This window comes from Lissotriton helveticus, chromosome 2_1 (genome assembly GCF_964261635.1).
Source record: "Lissotriton helveticus chromosome 2_1, aLisHel1.1, whole genome shotgun sequence".
Taxonomy (NCBI): Eukaryota; Metazoa; Chordata; class Amphibia; order Caudata; family Salamandridae; genus Lissotriton; species Lissotriton helveticus.
This window is the reverse complement of record NC_136059.1, coordinates 1,954,260,113-1,954,282,446: the sequence shown is the minus strand read 5'-3', so window position 1 is coordinate 1,954,282,446 and position 22,334 is coordinate 1,954,260,113. Positions and strand designations below refer to the sequence as shown.

The 22,334-nt window shown below is 42.9% G+C and overlaps 1 protein-coding gene across 1 annotated transcript; it reads right to left on the bottom strand.

Moving 5' to 3' along the window:
* Positions 1–562: 562 nt before the first annotated feature.
* LOC144818969 (zinc finger BED domain-containing protein 6-like) lies at positions 563–7,130 on the bottom strand. Its single transcript, XM_078676895.1, has 2 exons — positions 6,672–7,130; positions 563–4,478 (listed from the first exon to the last, which is right to left on the bottom strand). The coding sequence occupies exon 2, from the start codon at positions 4,313–4,315 to the stop codon at positions 731–733; it is 3,585 nt and encodes a 1,194-aa protein (XP_078533021.1). The 5' UTR covers positions 4,316–4,478; positions 6,672–7,130; the 3' UTR covers positions 563–730.
* Between the last annotated feature and the right edge of the window lie 15,204 nt (positions 7,131–22,334).

Below are 22,334 nucleotides of genomic sequence, written 5' to 3'. Positions count from 1 at the left end.
CGTGGTCAGGCAGCCGCCCGCCGCCGCATTGTTACATCTTCGGCGGCCCCCCCACAACAACAACAACAACCACATGCATGCAAGTGTAGGTGCCGTGCTTTCAAAGCAAAGATTCTCCGCCGGGTAGCGAAGTTGGAGGAGGAGCGGAAGAAGCAGGAGGACGGTCTAGAGGAGCGTGTCAAAATACTGGTGGACAAACACCTGAAAGCCCGCCGGCTTTGAAATGGACCCTGTTTTTTGCCCCTTTTTTAATCCTTTTGTTGGTGGGTGGGATGTGGGAGTTGGGGTGTACATTTGGGTTGAAATTTGGTTGGGGTTAGGGGAGGGTAGGGAGGGACAGCTCTGGGTCAGGGGGTTACATTTGTTATATATTTTATTTTTCTATTATCATTATTAAAATATAAAAATAAAACAAAGATATTATTTTCACAAGAAAACATTTGAAGTTCATTTGTGTTTGTTGGGGGGGTGGAGGGGGGACTGTTTCACCAAATAATGTACGTTGTGCAACATGAACATGCACTACGAACGATAAATTAAGTACTGACTGCACCTGTAGTAGTAGGGTCACAAGTGCATAAATAATTTATATTATTAAATAACATGGGAAAATTGCCCATCACGTGAGTCTGAAGTTACTACTAGCATACTTTAATTCCATGCACATTTGCTCAGAGTCGGCTAAACAATCCTATGCAATGCATTGCATCATTCCTTTAACATACCTGTCCTAGTTGTCAGGGAAGAGGAGCTCGTCCTCAAACTCTGTGCGTTCAGACAGAAGTAGGTCATGTAACCCAGTAGTGAGGACGTCTTCTTCACACTCGCTTTCTTCATCCGGCGGTGATTCACGTACTTGATAGTCTGGTGGTATGAAGCGTTGATTCATTTTTATCATTGTCAGCCGCTCCACGCTTTTGGGGGAGAGACTAGTCCTTTTCGATGTGACAATGGCACCAGCAGCACTGAAAACCCGCTCAGAGGAGACACTGGCTACAGGACAAGCCAGATACTTTATCGCCAGCCTGCTCAGCACTGGCCACTGTCTCCTTCTTTCATACCAATAGACCAATGGGCTTTGCTCCATGAACACCTCTGTTGTGTCATCCAGATAGGCCTGAACCATCCGCTCAATGTTCATTGGTGCTCGGCTTTGCTGGTCCTCTTTTCCCTTTGCAACAGCAACGGACTTACCCATCCCTTTCTGTATAAAAAAATCAGTTATGCTTTTGGTTGGGTCTGCTGAATCAGATCGTGTAGGTGCTGCTTTTGGTACTGTTGGTGCCTGCTGGAAAGCAGACGCACTGCTCTCACGCTGTGAAGAACTTGCGTCAGGAGTACTTGGACTGGCCTGGGCTGGCAGTGGCAGGCCTTTAAGTAACAGCCGTTCAGTTTCTAACTCATTAGCTTCCGCAGCTATGGAAGTTTTGTACTTGTCAACATCCTCATCTGAAAATGGAATTACTTCGTTACTGCTGACAAATAATTTGTACCGTGGATCCAAGATTGTTGCAGTTATGTAATGTTCACCTGACACAATATTGTTGAGCCTTACATTTTCACACAAGCGGTTGACTAAGCCCTTGGCTAAGGTATATGCATCAACTTTTTGTTCGTCACCTTCGTATGTTTCACAGACCTCCTTCACCTGTTGCTCAAGCATGTACAACAATGGGATGGCTTGGCCCATAGTACAGTCCTCCCTGCTAACTGCACGTGTGAAGACCTCAAAGGGTTGTAGCATCTCTGTGATGCATTTAATGAGGTCCCACTGCCACATCTCAATGGTCAGGGCTTTAAGATTAACAGTAGGATCCCCTAATCTTCTTGACATGACATAAGCATTCAGTGGGATGTACTGCTCAAAGAGACGCTCAAGCATGAAATAAGTTGAGTTCCAACGTGTTGGGACCTCCTGGATCAGTGCTTTGACTGGCAACCTATGCTCTTGCTGAATGACCCGTAGCAGCTTCCGTCCTTTGAAAGAATGGTTAAAGTGCGTGCATATTCTTCTGCAGATGGCCATTATGTTGCTGACTTTGGCTTCATTTTTCAGAAAGTCTTGCACGACTAAGTTTATGCAGTGTGCCAAACAGGGTACCCTGAAATAATGTCCTTCTCTCATTGCCTTCACTACATTACTGCCATTGTCGGTGGAAACAAAACCAATCTTAAGGCCTCTTGGTTTCAGCCATTCAAAGACCTTGTCGTTAAAGTCAGACAAAATGTTTTCAGCAGTATGACTTTTGTCCATACCAAACATGGCTATAGTTGCATGTCTGCGCGTATCATTAAAAATTCCAGCAACGTCACGGAGGCCTGAAGTTAACTTGTCTTTAACACCTGCAAAAGAGATCCAGTGTGCGGTGATGCACATGAAATCTGTAGCATCGCAACTGCTCCACATGTCTGTTGTCAGGTGGATACAATGGACAACACTCTGTTGTAAGGCTTTCCCAATCAATTCCAGCACATCGTGGTGTAGTGCTGGAACAGCCACTCGGGCAAAATAGTAGCGACTGGGAACGTTCCATTTTGGGCAGAGGGTTGCCACTAATTCCAGAAATCCAACAGCCTCAACAAATGAAAATGGGAGAAGGTCCAGTGCTAACATTTTCGCAAGTTTGGCATTGTATAAACGTGCTACTGGGTGGTTCCGCTCGTACTTTCCCTCCTGCCTTAACATGCTAGGAATGGTAAGCTGCTTTGCATGTCTTTGAGTTGTGCTAGACGGACCACCTTGCATCGCAGACTTTGCACTCCTTGGTGTTTCCAGCTGACTCTGGTGCCACTGAGAAGTTGCAGATGCGGAGGATGTGGACTTTACCACTCCAGTGCTGGCGACAGGGGTCGATTGTGTACCACTCCTAGATAGAAGGTCATCGTCTCCCTCTTCTTCTACCTCCTGGTCAACCATGAGTGGACCTTGTACCACTGTATCCCCACCAACACGAGTGCTAACATTTTTTAAGCTTGCAAGGTGGTTCTCCCACCTGATCACGTGTGTTTTTTTCAAATGGGTCGTTTGGCCTCCAGTCCCATAGTTTGTACCAAGCTTACCACGACTAACATTGGCATGACAAATGGTGCATACAGCAATGTTCTCCTGAACTGGGTGAACCGTAAAGAAGTCCCACACTGGGGAGGTAAACTTTTGTCTCCTGCCATAGGAAGAGGAGGACCCACTGCCAATGCCGGATGGACTGGAGGATTGTGGAATTTGACTATGGGACAGCTCAGTCCTAGTACTGCCACTACCTCCTTCTGTTGAAGTGGCGCTTCTGCTGGATGTCGGATGCTGCCGGGCCTTCGCTGTTGAAAAAATTGGAGCTGGTGTTACTGTGGGTGTTGAGTGTGTAGGAGTTATGCGTGGTACCTGCTCATCAGTCATTGCAGCATTTCTGGATAGGGTGAAAATGTTTGTCTCTACATCCTCTGCACCAGGAATAACGCTTGTGATGATGACAGTGTCAGACCCGTCTTTATCACCAGCAGTATCCTGCTCACCTACATCGACCTCCATAAGTTCAAGCCTGCCTGGAAACTTCCTTTTTCCTAGCATGGTCTTCTTGGGATGTCTCTCCTTTGAATGCGCAGATAGTTGTGGCTGCCAATCCGTATCAAGGTCATCGGAAGCGATGCTTTGCGAAGAACTCGATGCACTAACCCTCCTTTCCCTTGGTGAATTCGAAGGAAATAGATCACCTACAGAAGTGGCTTCCTCTTCTTTTTGCTCGGAAGGAGGCTCTACTTCCTGAACTGCCCCGACTTCGGGAGGAACAACTACTACTATTTGGTGCGGAGATGGTGGTTGTTGTTCTTGAGGAAGTACTATTGCGGGCTGGGGTTTTTCAACAACAACTGTTGCGGGCGGTGGTTGTGGTTGTTCAACAACTGTTGCGGGAAGTGGTTGTGGTTGTGGGTGAACAACTCCTATTGCGGGCGGTGGTTGTGGTTGTTGAACATCTACTGCTGGCGGTGGTTGTTGAGCACTTCCATCTTGCGTGGATTGTGTACTACTTTGAGACAGCGATAAGTTTAGTTCTGGCTCAGTATCACTGCTCGCAAGCAGAAGGCTGGCTACCTCTTCGACCCTCATCATGTGCTTGGCCCTGGGATGCTGGCTTGCCCCCACTAATGCAGATGTGCTGGTCCCAGCTTGCACCCCAGACCCCGCTGCTGCAGGCGTACCTTTTGGGGTGCCAAAAAAGGTTTTGGGGTCCATACCAGACTTAAGTGACACTTCCTTCTGCTGTTCCTTCTTCGCAGCAACTTTCTTTGTGGTGGAGGACCTGGTAGCTTTCTTAGGGCCCATCTTGTTCTGATGTCAGTCAGCTCACAGCAGCACAAATTGCAGAGATGTCTGGTCAGATGAGTCACACACCACACGTGGCGTCCAACTGAAGGACGTCCGTCTGGCGGTAGAACGAGCGATGGATGAAAAAACAACCAGCACCTCCTCAGTCTTTTTTGTGCACCTACAAGTAAAGAAGGCAGAACAACATCAGTCAAACAAGCAGTAAGGCAACGTGAACAATTGAAAGACACACAGGTCAATGTATAAAAGACAAAACAGAAGACTAATAATACCAGTCCAGCAGCACCACAGCTCAAAGGCCACATGAAGTCCAGAAAGAACCAATAAAGTGAAGCAGGCCTATAGATACCAATATGGACAGAAAAACGAGGATGCCTGCTGCACATGACAGGTTAATGTGCAAGGAATAAATAGCCCATGGCTAAGACAGAGGTTGTAAACATAACACCGCAAAAACACATACAAAGAAACCCCTGCCCAGGCTCCCAAAACAACAACCAAATGACAAATTCTGTTTTTTTGGGTGCACAAGAAAGACCTGCAACATTTTTGAGAAACTTTTATGCAACTCGGGACATATTGTCCGCGAGAATGCTAAATCGGCATGTTCGGCAGCGCGAACGGAATAAAAAGTCGTGTTCGCGTTCCCGAGCAAGTACATTGAGTGCGCGAACACGACAAAAAATGTAAGTTCACGTGCTCACATGGTGCGAAGTTACCAAAACTACCCAAGCTGTATTCCTAGGGTTACCTAATGGCAGAAATTGACAGAGTATTTAAAGTTTAAACACACCCAAAACCAGAAATACCCCACACATAAAAATAAGATTTTCTATATCAATCCAAGCCATCCATGATTTTCACATTTAAGGGTACACCACAAAAACAGTTGATTAACTTTCATGACCCTATGAGTAGTACCTATGGCCTACTGCCAGAGTAGGCCACAAGGTTGGAGGCCTATGCCTATGGCAAAAGCACAAAGGAAGGACACACAAAATGGCCGCCGACATAGGGCCTGGCCACCGACAACAACATGGCAAAATATATCACAAAGGAAGCATACACAAAATGGCCGCCACCACATGGCCTGGCCACCAACAACAACATGGCAAAATCACAAAGGATGTAGATACAAAATGGCCTCCACCACATGGCCTGGCCACCAACAACAACATGGCAAAATAAATCACAAAGGAAGCATACACAAAAAGATCACCACCATAGGGCCTGGCCACCAACAACAACATGGACAACTTTACAAAATGGCCTCCACCACATGGCCTGGCCACCAACAACAACATGGCAAAATAAATCACAAAGGAAGCATACACAAAATGGCCGCCACCACATGGCCTGGCCACCAACAACAACATGACAAGAAAGAGAAGACAGACAATAATGCCTATGGCAAAGGGACAATGCTTTGCTTCAGAAAATGGACACACCACACCACCGCCCAAATTGGTCACCCCACCCCAAAAAAAAAAAAAAAATAACAGAGGAGAGAAAATGGAAGTGGTCCATGCTCCAAAAAGAGAAAAGTACTAACAAAATGAGAACATAACATAAATGAGGAATTTTTAGGTGCACAAGAAAGACCTGCAACATTTTTGAGAAACTTTTATGCAACTCGGGACATATTGTCCGCGAGAATGCTAAATCGGCATGTTCGGCAGCGCGAACGGAATAAAAAGTCGTGTTCGCGTTCCCGAGCAAGTACATTGAGTGCGCGAACACGACAAAAAATGTAAGTTCACGTGCTCACATGGTGCGAAGTTACCAAAACTACCCAAGCTGTATTCCTAGGGTTACCTAATGGCAGAAATTGACAGAGTATTTAAAGTTTAAACACACCCAAAACCAGAAATACCCCACACATAAAAATAAGATTTTCTATATCAATCCAAGCCATCCATGTTTTTCACATTAAGGGTACACCACAAAAACAGTTGATTAACTTTCATGACCCTATGAGTAGTACCTATGGCTATGGCCTACTGGCAGAGTAGGCCACAAGGTTGGAGGCCTATGGCAAGAGCAAAGTGGCTGGAAACATTAAATGGCCGCCAACACATGGCCAGGCCAACCACAGAAAGTTAATAAAATGAACTCATGCATGCCTACACACTAACTACATGGGGTACTAGCTACTAGGGTCACATATTGGCTTAAAAATTAGAAACATTTTAAATTCCACAAAATGCAATGTTAGAAAAAATTTACAATTTGGGACCTCATGAAAGTACAGGCCTCCATCAATAATTTAATTCCAGGATTGAATACTGTTGTTAAAAAAAAATCAAATCAAACAAGCACAAGTCTACATCACTCATACATTACACAAACTTACTTGAAAAAGAGAATTCCAATTCAAAAAGTCCTCATTAAATCCAAGGTAAATCAGTAATGCAGCCAACACAGACAGAAAGTGATCCTTCCAGCTCAAAATCCAAAGGAAAGTGAGCACCACATGGACAAAGCACTGGGAGGAGCCTGGTGGACAGGAACAGGAAGTTGTAAACTCAAGAGCCCTTCCTCCTTACTCTGCAAAACAAGAGTAGAAACAAAAAGAGGGGTCCTTCCCCCCTAAAAATAAAGCCAAAGGTACAACTTTAAGGTTTTTTGCCTTTTTTTTCCTAACCAAAATGGTAATTTATTATGGTTTTAACATGCTCGCGAGTTATTCTGTGCAAGAATGCAGTTTCTGCGTGTTCGGCAACTCGATCTTACCAAAAAGCATCCTCGCGCGTCCTTATGACGCTATCTCGCATCAAAATGACGTTATCGCGTTCGCACAGTCGCACGGGACTGTGCGAGAGTGTTTCCAAACATGGTGGCACAAGCGACCAGGAAAAAACGAACGCAGAACGAAGGTAAGCCATTGCCGCGCACGCGATAATGTTATTCAGCGCGCGAGAACTACGCTACGCACCGGATCGCGGAGTTATCGACAGCTACGCGTTCTCCGCGGAACGCGGAGCTGCCGAAACTCCGCAAGCTCCGCGAGCGGAGCGTAGTTCTTCGCCCAGGGTTAGTAAACACCTCCCTCGTACACTATCTGATCATATCCCGGTGTTGCTTACACTCACTACACCATCATATGTGCCCCCACCTTATAGCTGGAGGTTTAATGCAAAGGCACTATTGGACAGCCAGTACACTGACACAATTAGCAAAGCTATCACTGAATACTTTGAATTAAATGCTCCCACCACTATGGATCCAAGCCTGCTCTGGGAGGCCTTAAAAGCCACTATTAGGGGAGCCTGTATAAGTACTACTGCCAGCATTCTTAAATATATCCGAAGACAACTCACAATACGGGAAGATAGGATGCATGTGTTGGAGCAGGACTATGAATGCACGCTGGACACAAAAATATTGGGGGAAATTAGAACTGTCCTAACATATGCGGATGATGAACTAAAATATTTGGCGAAACGGCAGGTGGCACGATCTTATGGGGAAGCAGGCAGACCGGGGCGCAACCTGGCAGCTAAAATATGCGAAGGGCGTGCACCACAATCAATCCAGGCGGTCAAAGATGCCAACGGTGTCCTGCAACATGACATAAAGGGGATATTATGAGAATTTAGACGCACGTATGGTGACTTATATACTGCGCAACCGTCTGCCACCCCAGAGGAAATAATGGAATATTTAGCTGATGTCTTGATTGCGTGGTTATCATTTGCGCAGAGGAAATACCTTTCATTACCTATCACTGTTGAGGAAGTTACTGAAGTCATTAAATCATTGCCGAATGGTAAAGCACCGGGCCCAGACGGCTTCACGTGCGAGTTCTAATAAGACGTTTGTAGATCAGTTAGCTCCATGTTTAGTGGAGATGTACGGAGATGCCCATGATAAACAACTGCTACCACCAACGCTGAGGGAAGCCATGATAATTGCCCTTTAAAAGCCACGCAAAGATCCGAAATATTGTGATTCCTATAGACCCTTATCCTTAATTAATGTAGATACAAAAATACTAGCTAAATTATTAGCTATACGATTACAGCCGCTGATGTCCAAACTTATACTACCGGACCAGTCCGGGTTCATTCCATCAAGATCTACAGCGCACAATACTAGAACTCTCTTTGGATTGTCACATTACTAAATCCCTAACACTAAAGCAGCTGCGATATTGTAAGATGCGGATAAAGCATTTGATTCCATAGAATGGTCACATCTTCACACGGTGCTGAGTCGCATGGGATTCCCCCCGATGTTTACGCAGTGGATACAAACGCTATACACTGCCCCGACAGCATGGGTGAAAATTAATAAATATGTATCTGAACCAATGCGCATAGAAAGAGGGACACAACAAGGTTGTCCACTGTCTCCGCTAATATTTGCCATACTGCTAGAACCATTAGCTTGTAAAATAAGACAAAGACACCACTATTCGGCATTTCAATTCCCACAACGGCCACTACACATATCATTCTATGCAGACGACATGATGTTGTACATCAGAGACCCCACGCAAAACTTAAACCCTAAACCCTCTACTGAGGGAGTATATTAAATTTGGTCAGCAATCAGGACTTAAAATAAATTGATCCAAATCCCTTATTATACCACTAACAGATTCTACACTTCCACATCCAATAGATTATCCATTGAAAAGGCAATCGGAACTGGTGAAATATTTAGGAGTCTGGTATCACCACGACCCGCAAATAGTTATACGCACCAATTATGGTAGAGCGATAGATGCACTGGAAGAAAAAATTAAGAGATGGATTTGTCTACCATTGTCGTTAGCTGATCGTTTGGCCATTGTGAAAATGGTTATCCTACCTAAATTGCTGTACCTTTTTAAGAATATTCCAATCCAGCCCCTAATGGAGGTGTTTCGCAGGATTAATACCATGGTTCTGCAATTAGTATGGGTGGGTAAGCAGGACCATATTGAAATGCGCACACTCACATTGCCTTATTCACAAGGCGGTCTAAAAGTGCCAGATTTTTTGTTATATTATTTATGTGCACAAGCGCAATGCGCACATTATTGGTATCACGAGGTCCCATTCCTTACACATGTTGCAATTGAGGAGGGAGATGCGCTACCAATACCACTGACAGCGATCATTACGCACAAGTGACCCCTTTTACACGAAAGAGACATAAACCCTATAGACACAACAAACAAAGCTTGGAGAATGATGGGTCAAAAAGCAAACAAATTTCCATTATATGCTCCTGCATTGCCATTACATCACCACCCAGAAATTTCAGTCACCCAAGAAAAGAGTGGAAATTAATTTACTTCAGACAGTGGGTACAGATACCATGGGCGTTCTTTACCATAATGGCCAATTCAAGTAGCCTTTTTTTTTTTTTTTTTTTTTGTGAGTATTTATTAAGCGCAGCCTATCGCTCCGGAAGGAGCATCTTGGCGCTGAGAAATTGTGTGTGGATGGGATTGGATGAAGGAAGCTCTAGATAGCGGCCATAACATAAGCATCAGATTGCTGATAGACCCAGGTCTTCAGTTGTTTCCTGAAAAGACTCTCAGTCTCAACCAGTCTGAGATTTAAAGGCAAGTTGTTCCAGGCCCTTGCTGCTAGGACTGTGAAAGTTTTTCCGCCCCTGGTTTTATATTTATACCTCGTAATCCTGGTAAGGTTACCACCGGAGGATCTCAAACTTCGTACGGGGTCGTAGTGAACAAAGCGGTTGATAAGGTATTTCGGACCGATGTTTTTTAGTGCTTTGAAAACTGTTAGTAGAAGTTTGAAGAGGATCCTCTTGTGCAGGGGCAACCAATGAAGACGATTTAATGCTGCTGAGGCTGAGGATTTCCTGGGAAGTTTTAACACTAATCTTGCAGCTGCGTGCTGTACACTTTGCAACTTCTTCAGTGTGGACTTTTTCACTCCAGCCATCAACCCATTGCAGTAGTCGAGTCGGGAGAGTATTAATGCGACCACGACCGATTTCCTGGATGCAATGGGGAGGAAGTCAAAGAATTTTTTTAAAGATTTGATAAGTCCGAAACAGCAGCCTGCCGTGATCCTGGCAGGCCTGAAGACCTTTCTTACATAACTAACCAAACGCTGCTATTTAAATTCACGTATCACAGACTACAGGGTGCGATTAAGAAATTATATGCGTCTTACCCTACAGAACCACAGCAGCTATCCTCCTTGCAACTACTTATTACCAATCCTGTAGCCAGGCACTTGGTATCTAGGCTATATGTTGCATTACAGGAAGATATAGCGGGTAACACTCAAAATGCTCTAAAGAGTGCTTAGCTGAACCACTGACAGTGGTAGAATGGACGAACACATGTTCATTAACAAGTTTATTGACACCTATTGGAAACTTACGCACGATACATTATAAATATCTCCATCAGACCTATTACACGCCAGCTAGGCTTCACAGGTATGGCCTCAGAAAAGACTCAAGTTGCCAACGTTGCAAGGTGGAAACAGCAGATTTCATACACTTGGCCTGGAGTTGCCCTGTAATAGCAGCATATGGGTAAAAGTGGCTCAGGTGCTGAGTACTTTGTTAGGAAGGAACATAGAATGCACTGTGCGTGTATGTTTGCTAGGCCTGGTGCCTAATGTGCGCGTCATAAAGAAAAAATTCTGTGCAATTGCACTGTTACTTGCTAAATGACGTATCTCACTGTGTTGGGGTGAGAAGAAGACACCGAAGATCAAACAGTGGCTTCGCGATTTAGCATATTGTAAAGACACGCTGCTGACGTATGAGGAGGAACTACCTGCAGGCTCACAACCAAGAGATTATTGGACATTTCTAACTGAATATTTGAATTCGCACCAGGTTGATTAATTGTATGTATTGAGCGTACTGAACTGTAAGAAACTGTGCAGTATAATGTAAGATTACCTAGTTGGATGAAGGATGTTGTTGTGCAATGTTCTGTAAGTTTTATTGATTGTTGACATATTATGTCTTGAAAATGCTAAAAAAAAATAATAATAATGTTCCGGCGCTGTGGAAAGAGGCATGGGTATCTCCCATTCTTAAGAAACCATTGCTTGACCTGGCCAAGCCTGAAAACATCAGACCTATATCTCTTCTCCCCTGGATTGCCAAGATACCAGAGGCACATGTTAACAACGCTCTTACTATGTTTTTGAACTTCAATAACATCTTGGATCCATTGCAAAACGGTTTCCGCCCGGGCCACAGTACTGAGACTGCTCTCCTGGCCACGATCGAACATCTGCGGACCATCCTTGATTCCGGTCAGACAGCGGCACTGATCCTGCTGGATCTTAGTGCCGCCTTTGACACGGTTTCGCATGGTATTCTGCTACAGCGGCTGGAGGTAGCAGGGGTGACTGATTTGGCTCTGGAATGGTTCAGATCATTTCTGACCGAAAGATCTTTCAGAGTGTCTGCCCCTCCCGTTTCTTTCTCAGGCCCATTCCATCAACCAGGGGGTGCCCCAGGGCTCGGCGTTAAGTCCCTCATTATTGAATCTGTACGTTCAGCCTCTGGCAGCAGTCGCCAGGCAGTGGGACCTTACTATGGTCTCGTATGCGGACAACACGCAGCTTGTGGTGACCTTGGCTGAAGGTTCCTCTCCGAATACCTCCAGGTTTAGAGATGGGCTGGCGGCCGTGGTTGCATGGATGGCTACAAATTGCTTGCAACTGAATGCCAACAAAACCGAGGTGTTGTTGGTCGGGAAGAACGCAAGCCTGTGGAGCGAGCGCTGGTGGGCGAGTGCACTGGGCAAGACTCTTAATTCAAAGGAAATGGTAAAAGATCTGGGGGTATGGATGGACTTCTCCCTTAGTTTTCAGGTCCATACCAGAAACGTTCCTGGTACGTGTTTTGGCCCTCTGTGGGGTCTAAAGCCCCTTTTGAAGTTCTTTGAACCACCGACACGCCAGTTGATTGTTCAGTCGACTATCTTATTTCGTCTGGACTATGCCAGTTCCCTCCTGCTGGGGGCAAATAGGGCTGAAATAGTTTGTCTACAGCGTGTTAAAAACGCTGCTACCAGAGCCTTGGTGGGCTCCCACGGTTCTGCCCTGTACCTGGCGTCATTCAGAAACTTCACTGGCTTCCTATGGAGAAGCGCATCCAATTTAAGACGTTGTGTCTTTCTTTTAAGATTCTGAAGCTCTCCAGGCCTAGCCTGTTGGGTAATCTCCTTACCCCCTATGTTCCCCCTCACCAGTTGCGCTCCGCGGGGCAGCACTTAGTTAGTGTTCCCCGGGTGAAGCGCTGTCACGCGCGGGGCTGTACCTTTCACTGCCTGGCGGCTAAGTTATGGAACTCCTTGCCTGTTCAGATACGCAGTATTGAGTGTCTGCTGAGCTTTAGGAAAGCCATCAAAACCTTTCTCGTTCCATTAATTTTGTCTCTGTGGTCTTCTTTTGGTGTTGTTCTGTTATGGTGTTTGGCCCACTCTACTGATGCTGGAAGCGCCGGGACGCCCCTTGGCTGGGACAGCGGCCCGTTATACAAGATCTGGTAACAATAACAATAACAATAAGAACGTCATGAATGAACCTCTAAGGAATAGATGTTCATGCATAATAAATTAGTTCTTGGAGAAATCAATATCCAAGCAAGGGAAAGTCCTAAAGGCTTAAGAGTCTGGTTTTCCAAGAACTCGTTGTGACGTAGATGAACGGATGTAGGTAGCCATGCCTGTATTTGGTTAGCATGAAGAATGCCTAAATAAGGGCTGGATTTCTAAGTCTACATAAGGACAATGTGAATTGTACCTATATAAGGGCATAAATCGGTAAATTCAAACGGAATCTAAATCGACACACAACAACCACTCCACTTTTGTATGTATTACGTAACAAAATTCTAAACATGTTAAACATATCGAAAACATAGCTACATATGGATGGCATAGAACATGTCTAAAGATACATTGTAAAAAATGCATTTAAAACTGTTGCGCTGCAAAAAAAGCAATGGTGTTGTACATAATAATGCAGTGTTTCATTCTAAGCATATGTAGACGTTTGAATGCTACATGAATGAATCATAAACATATATACATTATGAAATGGCTCGTAAATACAGAAGAAAAAGGGGCCAAAACCATTTCATTTCAGATTACATAATCGTTTAGTTGTGGACAAGGTCATATATTGTCTCTCTAAGTATTCAAAGAATTATTGTTCTCTATGACTAGTTCTCCTATAAGCAGATTATTTGTGCCAAAAATGAAAAATACAAATTTGGAGAAAAAAAATTAATCATAGAAAAAATTTCCAAAGTTAGTCCCTTGTTTAAAAAAAAATTAACGTCTCTCAGAACACTGTGTGCCAAAATCAAAAGTCAGTGTTAGGGCTTGGATAAAACATGAAATCTTCTATGTCTGTAGACAAAAAGTCGTCTACCATTGTAGGTGAAAGTTGGATTACCTTGTTTAGAAGATTAATCGCACATAGATGAGAAGCATCGCCTTCATCATTGGTCGCATCAGCAATGTTGGTATGGGATGTTATCTGCGTGCCTGTTGTTTCCTCTCATCCCTCAGCAGTAGCAATTTGCGTCTGTGCAATCTCAATGAATGCCGTCATCAGGATTGGTAGCCGCTGGGGACAACACAGAGCATGGACCGCTACCGGGTCCTGCAGAGTATCGATATCCGTAGGCATGACTGATGGGAGTGTTAGACAGATGTCTAGCATGCATTCTTCACCGCAAAGCAGGCAGCATAGAACAGGTAAGATGCAATCTTGTCAGATTGATCTGAATGACAGAAACCATGTGGTATTTAATTCTCGTAGACGAGGTAAACCTAAAATTTGGATGATGTGCTCACGACACTTCATCTCCAATAGAGCTCTCTCTATGGTGCTTGGAGTGGCGCTGGTGATTTGGCTTGCCATATCGTAGCAGTAGGAGCAAAAATAGGATCCCTGCAATGAGTCCAAAAAGTAGTGGCAGTCCCCAAACACAGAGTTCACAAAGTTGGGAAATATTCTGAGGACTGCTTGAAAAGGTTCCTGCTTGAGGACAGGTCCTTCCAGATCTCAGTTCCTCCATACCACTCCCGGGAGGCTGCTTTACATCGGGGAGTACCGCAGGACTCCGTTCTGACGCCCTTGTTGTTCAACCCGTATGTCAGACCTCTGGCCGAAGGGGCCAGGAGTAGGGGGCTGTCACTGGTGTCCTACGCTGACGACACCCAACTGGTGTTCGCCTTTTCGAAGAGGTGTGACAACAATCTGATTAAGTTTAAGGACGATCTCTTGGCAATGTCGGACTGGATGGCGGCTAACTATCTACAGCTGAACCCCAGCAAGTCCGAGATTCTCCTCTTCGGTAGGGATCGCGAGCTGTGGTCCGATCAGTGCTGGCCAGACCACCTTAAGCCCGCCCCTCTCCCCAAAGAGGCAGTAAATAATCTGGGCATATGGTTTGACAGTAATCTGTCTTTCGACAAACAGTCAAAGGCCTTCGCAGGGACCTGTTTCGGACTTTTACGTGGCCTTAGACCTTTGCTCGGGTTCTTTCCCCCTAAGGTGCGACAGACTATTATCCAGGCATCTGTTGTGTCCAGACTGGATTATGCTAACTGTCTCTACCTGGGCGCCAACAAAGCGAGCATTCAACGTCTTTAGAGGGCACAAAATGCGGCGGCTCGGCTTTTGCTCGCTCTGCCTAGAACGCACTCAGTTGCCCATGTGCTTCCCAGACTCCATTGGCTGCCAGTTGAACAGCGGATCGAGTTCAAAGCACTGTGCTACTCCCACAAGATTCTGGCACGACAAGCCCCGTTAGGGCTAATCCATCTGTTGGAGTACTACAAGCCAGGCCGTATGCTTCGCTCTGCTGATCTTGCTTTAGTCCATGTTCCTCGCATCCGGAGAGCAAGGGCCGGCGGTCGTTCTTTCGGCTACTTGGTCGCTAAACTCTGGAACTCTCTACCCTTCTCCATGAGAGTAATGTCGAATCATCTGGCATTTTGCAAAACCTTAAAAACTTGGGGCCAGATGTATGAAGCTCAAATGGGTGCGCAAACGCCGAAATTCGGCGTTTGCGAACTCATTTGAGCAAAATGGTATGTATGTAGCAAATTTCAGTGCAAAATAAGGAATCGCAAATTTGCGATTCCTTATTTTGCGATTGCATTTAAGGAATCTCAATATTTGCGATTCCTTAAATGCAATGTATGATGCAAAAAAAATTGCTAATTGTCCCTAAGAAATCACAAATTACCACCAACTTCAAGTTGGTGGTAATTTGCGAATTTCTTGAAAAATGCCCATTTTTGCATTTTTCAAAGTGCCATGTGATGCACATACATGCCCTTAGGGCATGTATGTGCACCACATGTGCACCCATGCTTATTTCAGGGGTGCAACAGGGTGTCCTTTGGACACCCCTGCACCCTTGAAATTATTCTCAATTTGCGATTAGCAAATTGCGAATCGCAAATTGAGAATAATTTCACATTCATTCCTATGGGCCTCCTGGCCCATAGAAATGAATGGGAAATTATTCCTTAATTGCGATTAGCAATTTGCTAATCGCAATTAAGGAATTTTAAGAAATCGCTAAAAAATAGCGAATTTCTACATACATACCATTTTGCAATTCTCAAATAGCGATTCCTTAAAAATCGCTATTTGAGAATCGCAAAAGTGTATCTTAATACCTCTGGCCCTTGGCTTTTTCCCTGCAAGTAATGTACCATCCACCAGTTCTACTCGGCTCTGGTTCTTGGGTGTCTGATAGCGCTGGAACGCCTCATCGCTGTGGCAGCTATGCGCTTTATAAATCCTAAAAATAAATAAATAAATAAATAAAAGATGCTAACAGTCCTGAACACACAGTCTTAAATACATGTACAATACCGCTCGTATCAGACATGTTTAAGATACGTTCCAACATTTCTGAGAAATGTATAGGGCAGTTTGTATTTAAAAGGGCATATATCTCGGCAGAAGTCCTTGCGACTTGTAGATCATAGGTTTCTTTGGCCAAGGTCAGTGGCACAGTTTGTTGTAAAGGTATGGTCGGTGTGTTCATGTCTTTGACCTTTGCTAACCCAAGGCAAGACTTTGTTGGACAGTGTCATTCAAAAACATAATTTGCTCAGGGATGAAACAGGCTCTAAACAAAACTTCTACCCCCTGCACTTGCCAATCTTTTGTACCCCAGACAGTTTTTGTCTCAATGTTGTCTTTCCAAAAGTCGAAACCATGTCTAGACAGTTGGGCAATAAAGGCTGCAGAATAAATGGTTTTGTGTTGGTTAACATATTCTTTGCTCCTGTCTTGTTCATATTTTGAAAATAAAATGAACTCGACTTCTTAGCTGACCCAACTGGAGTATTAATGTCAATGGAATCTGACACATCCAAAAACCAATTACAAACACCAATCGAACCGTTAAACATTCTCACCCTCAAGGGAAAAAACAGTGACATAGAGGTACCAGCCGAATCACCTGAGGAAAAAAATCCAATAAACGAAATGAACCAGAAGGTCTCTCTATGCGAAATTTCTGACCTAAGAAGGAACCAAACACATCACACCCCACTGCAGCTAAAAAATGCAGAGATAACAAATAAGGGCATAAGAGGGATTGAAGACTCGGCACAAATCAACCTTCTGCAACAAAAATCTATTGAATCAGTGAAGCTAATACCATTAGAAGTTGACATAACAAAAAATAGGAAATCGCAAGAAGCAAGTTATAATGACATTGACACTATGAAACCATATGTACCAGAATGTACTTCACTAAAAAAGCTTGCGAATAATACCATAAACAATGAACAGGAAATGCAAATTCCTTTCCCATTAGAGGTCAAAGTGGACATAACGAAAAAGAGGAAACTCCAAGAATCAACTAACATTGACCCAGGAACTACATGGGACATATTCTACCAAACTTCCACTTTAACGCTAGAAGCACTGACATATCAGTCAAATAAAATGGATACTCAAATTGAGATACTGGGAGTAATGGCTAATGCGGTCACCGGAATAGACCGAAAACTGACTGAACTAAACCGCTTAATAACTAAAGCCCAAAAACATGCAGAAACTAATAAATTCGAATGCACTTGCGAACCAATTATAAAAAAAACTGTCTACTATTCCTGAAGTAGTAAACACCATACTAGAGGATGTGAAAGATCTAGTTCTCAAAAAATATAATAATAACAAAGATGAAATATGTCAACCTCAGCAGTCAAAATATGAACATATTAATACTGAAGTAAAAAAGCAATGGGAGCCGGTGGAAATCATTCAACCAAAACAAACGGAAAATACAATAGGTCAGAATGGGGATACAGAGTTATCACCAACTATCACGCAAAAAACTCACGGGAAAATAAGTATTGAAACAGAAAAGGAAAAGGATAATACCCAAGGATATAAAACTTCAAAGAGACAAAGAAAAAAACTTCGTAAGGCTAGAAATAAGGAAAAAAATGATAACATGGTAAAAATATATCCACCCTCAAAGAAAACGCTGGAAACGAACCTGGAAGAATCATCACAAGAAGAAATAGAGTTAGAAAAAAGTGAGGTGGAGGCGTCCCATCACGAAAAAAGTGGAAAAGAATGAAAAATATTATGACATCTTTAACAAATCATCAAAAAATGATATGGATAATAAGCCACTTGCATTCCACGAAACTAAAATAGAAGACCTTATAGACCAAAAACAGCTCGCGCAAAGACATACTAAGGAAAATAAAAAACTGCATCACGAGGGGCAAAAAACGGCTCTGGATTGTAAAGTAACACGCGCTCAAAAAAGAAATGGATGTATTTCTTGGGGCCAGCTAAGCGATATACAAAGTAACTCGAACGAAACAAAGTCTGTGTTTTCTGAAGTAGAGTCTACTACACTGCTAAATGGGGAAAAAAAGCATTCAGATATAAGGATACAGAGAACAATTTGTCAGGTAAAAAATAACTCATTGAACGAACCTACAAACTCCCTGCAACAAAACAAAAATATAGTCCCTATTCAAAAACAGTCAGTTGTAACCATGACTAACTTACAATGTACAAATAAAATGTCGGTCATTGGAGATTACCAACGTAACAAAGAAGAATTAACTATTACAAAGACGGGGCAAGGCAAACTAATTATCTGTAAAACCCATCAAAAAGAAACTGAAGATAATACGGACTCACTACTCCCGAAGACGTTGTCACAAATAATACTGACGCCACTATACGAGTCTAGAGGCAACAACGACATCCTGAATAGAGGTAATATTCTTCAACTAATGAAATCAATACCTTCATTAGAAAAAGTAACAACAAAAGACATTGAATGTGTGGCCTTTGCACAAAATCCGGAGGGCACTCTACCACTCACAGTTATAACGTTAAATACAGCCGGTTTAGTGGATCAAATCATGCTAGAACAAGAAGTTTTTCAAAGTTGGGGGATAAAAATTAGTAAACCTCTCCCCAAACCTTACCCGACACCGTTGAAAAAGGAAGAACACCCAAGAAAAGCTCCGAGAGAACCAAAGAAGAATCTGGTATACTCCATATTAAAAAAAAACCAGGGTAGTACACAGGAGGCAAAAGAGGAGAATACGGAGGAACTAAAAATTGTAGAATCTAAGCGAATAAACGAAAACTGGATAAAGAGTGCTCTACACGACCACTGACAAGAAAATAAACGGAAACATTTTTGGGAGGAAAGGGGGTACCCTCGACCCCCAGTCTCTATATGTTCTTGGAACATTAATGGATTAGGAAAAAAAATCAAAAACGCGGAAATAGATTCCTTGTCTACTCACTACCAAATCATATGTCTACAGGAGACATGGGAAACGGATCCTTTCTTTCTGCAAAGTTATAAAGGATATTATGTACCCGCCATCAGACACTCCAAATTTGGACGTCCTTGTGGGGGTCTGGCAATATTCATTGGGACTGACTTGGAAATTAAGCATGAACAGCTGGACACAAATAACGCAAACATACAAGCAGTTAAGATAATATTTGTAACCGGTGAGCAAAAAAACAACAGGAACGCATTAATAATACTTAACATATATATCCCACCAAACCAGTCATCTCGCAAGAACATAAGTATCGCAATAGTAACATACCTATTGGAACAAATAATATTTGACCCGTCCGTTAAGATTCTAGCTACAGGGGACTTTAATATAAACTTGCTGATTCAAATGGCACGGGACGATTTTATCAACTCTCAAAACTACGAATGGTCGATTCCTGAGCAACTTCTAGATCTCAACATAAATACCAAACAAAATCCAATCGGAAAAAACCTATTAATGGATTTAGAAGCAATGGGTCTCCGAGCACTAAATGGCAGGTTCCCAACTGATCAGCCAGCCGGCTGGTCATTTTATAATCATGAATCAAAATCTAGAATAGACTTCACATTATTGTCATTAGACATTTTTGATAAAATTGGTTCCTATAGGCTAAAAAAAGTTATTGAGAGTGATCACAGTCAGCAAATATTGGAAATCTATTTCGAACTGCCAAAAAAACAAAATTATTTAACTACACAAGGCCAGATCTGTACAATTAACCATAGGAAACTCATTTGGAAACCGGATAAAAAATATGTGGTTGAAAAAAAAGCTCAAATATTGGTACAAGAATGTTTTAATGAACATCCGAGCCAGTCTATACTTATACATTGGGAACAGTTCACCCAGAAGGTAGTCGAATTAGATGAAGGTACTCCAACTTGTAGGAAATCCCAACTAAAGCAGAAAATAAATCAAGATACTAATATTAATCTTTCATACACCATTAAAAAAGTAAGGCGGACTCGTAACAGACTGAGGAAACAGCTAACCAGGTTACCGGTAAACGAGGAAATTAGAAAGCAACTTAGAAGTACTAACAGCAACTTGAGGAAATTGTTGTGGTCTGAAAAAAACAAAACTCAACAGGTCTTGTGGGCAAAAATCTACCACGCAAGTAACCAAGCGAATTCCAGAGAATTTTGGAAAATAATTAATGCCATAAACAGACCCAATAAACATGTGATAGCGTCGCCAATAACAGAGGAGGACTGGGTAAAATTCCTCAAAAAGACCTTATATGTTGAAGATGATCTCCGCTCTAATGACGTCAATCATACAGGGTTCATTGAAAGGGAACAGGAAATTGATCTGTTGAAAAACTTCTCAGAGAGCGAGGTAGCCAATTTAATAAAGCGACAAAAAGATGGAGCACCGGGCCCAAACGGTATTCCATTTGCAGTCTATAAAGAGGAGCCTGCCTTATGGGCTACCTATTTGACAAAGGTATTTAATGTAGTTATCCAAACAGGGCACATACCGGAATCCTGGAGAGGATCACTAATATCACCCGTTTACAAAAAGGGTAATTGGCAACTACCTGAGAACTATCGATTGATCACTCTCCAAGATACGGACGCTAAACTATTTGCGGGTCTCTTACTATTAACTCTTTCAGATTGGGTCAAAGAAAAGCTAATACTACCCCCAAACCAAACCGGGTTCATTAAGGGTTTAGGAACTTCTACTAACATTTTAATCTTATCAGTTTTAACGGATAAAGCTCTTTTAGCTAAACAGTCCCTTTATTTTTGTTTCGTCGATTTTAGATCGGCCTTCGATCTTGTTAATAGGACCCTGCTATGGAGAAAACTGGTAGATTTTGGTATCCCAGGCCCATTACTGAAGCTTATCAAACTACTGTACTCTGAAACCTGGGTCAGGGTGAGGGTCGGTGACGGCCGATCATTATCGAATAAAATACCGGTGACACGCGGCCTCAAACAGGGTTGTGTCCTTGCACCATTACTTTTTAACTTATTCATAGCCGACCTCACCGAAACACTGAACGAAGTTAATTCACATCCACCGAGGCTAGCGGGAAAACAAATATCGAATTTGCTATATGCAGACGATGTGGTGTTGATGAGCCACACAAAAGTAGGTCTGCAAAGACTGATTGATCGATCACTTAGGTATGCAAAGGATAACCAAATGGTAATAAATGAGACAAAAACAAAAATAATGGTTGTCACAAGGAGCAGAAGACAAAAAAATAAATGGATGCTGGGACAAACCCAACTAGAACAAGTTAATAGCTATCGGTATCTTGGTGTCCTATTCAACGAGAGTGGAAGTTTTCTCCCTCAAAGGAAAGATATTACCAGGAAAGCCAATAGCCTTGTTGCCGCATTTAGAACCATACAAAAGAAACTAACCGCCTTGACATATGGTCCTTTATTAAAAATCATATCTGCCAAACTAATACCAACTTTAACATACGGTGCCGAAGTCCTAAACGGGAAGGATGCGGAACTAATTAACAAAGCAGTGGCAAAAACTTACAAAATACTTTTTAACCTTCCATGTAATGCCTCACAGGCACAAATAAGGCTGGAGTTTGGGATAAATAATCAGCTTTATGCCCGGCAAGGCCAAATTCTAAAAGTGTGGAATCGTGTAAAAAACGACCAGGTTAATCAATTGTCTCAAATATTATGGAAAGAAGTAAGAGACAATAGGAAACTTCAAGCCTGGGCATACTTAAACAAAGCAAAAGAAGAACTTGGATTAACACCAATTTGGGAAAATACTATCACCCAGGAAAGTTTTAAAAAGACAATTAATAAACTGGTTATTCATCTATCGCTCCTAAAAGATAAAGAGCTACTGGTAAAAAGAAAACACTCTTGGCCAATTGTAAATGACTATAAGAAAAAACAAGTCCAAAAATACCTAGAAACTCCTTGGTCTGTCCAAAGTAAGCGAACATTTATTAGAGTGCGCTTTGGTCTATGGCCAGGTTTGTGTCATCTGCCACCGTGGAAGTTAACTGAGAACAATACGATATGTAGGTTGTGTAAAGGGGGACAAGAAGATATGTTGCATCTTTTATGTTTGTGTCCTACAATAGAAGCAGAAAGGAAAGTAATCCTCAGGTGGTTATTCAATGCTCGAGGTGTAAGAACTTGTAGACAAGCACTAATGGCGTGCCTAAATTCGAACGATCTATTAATGAATTCCGCTTTTGTAAAAATTTTATCT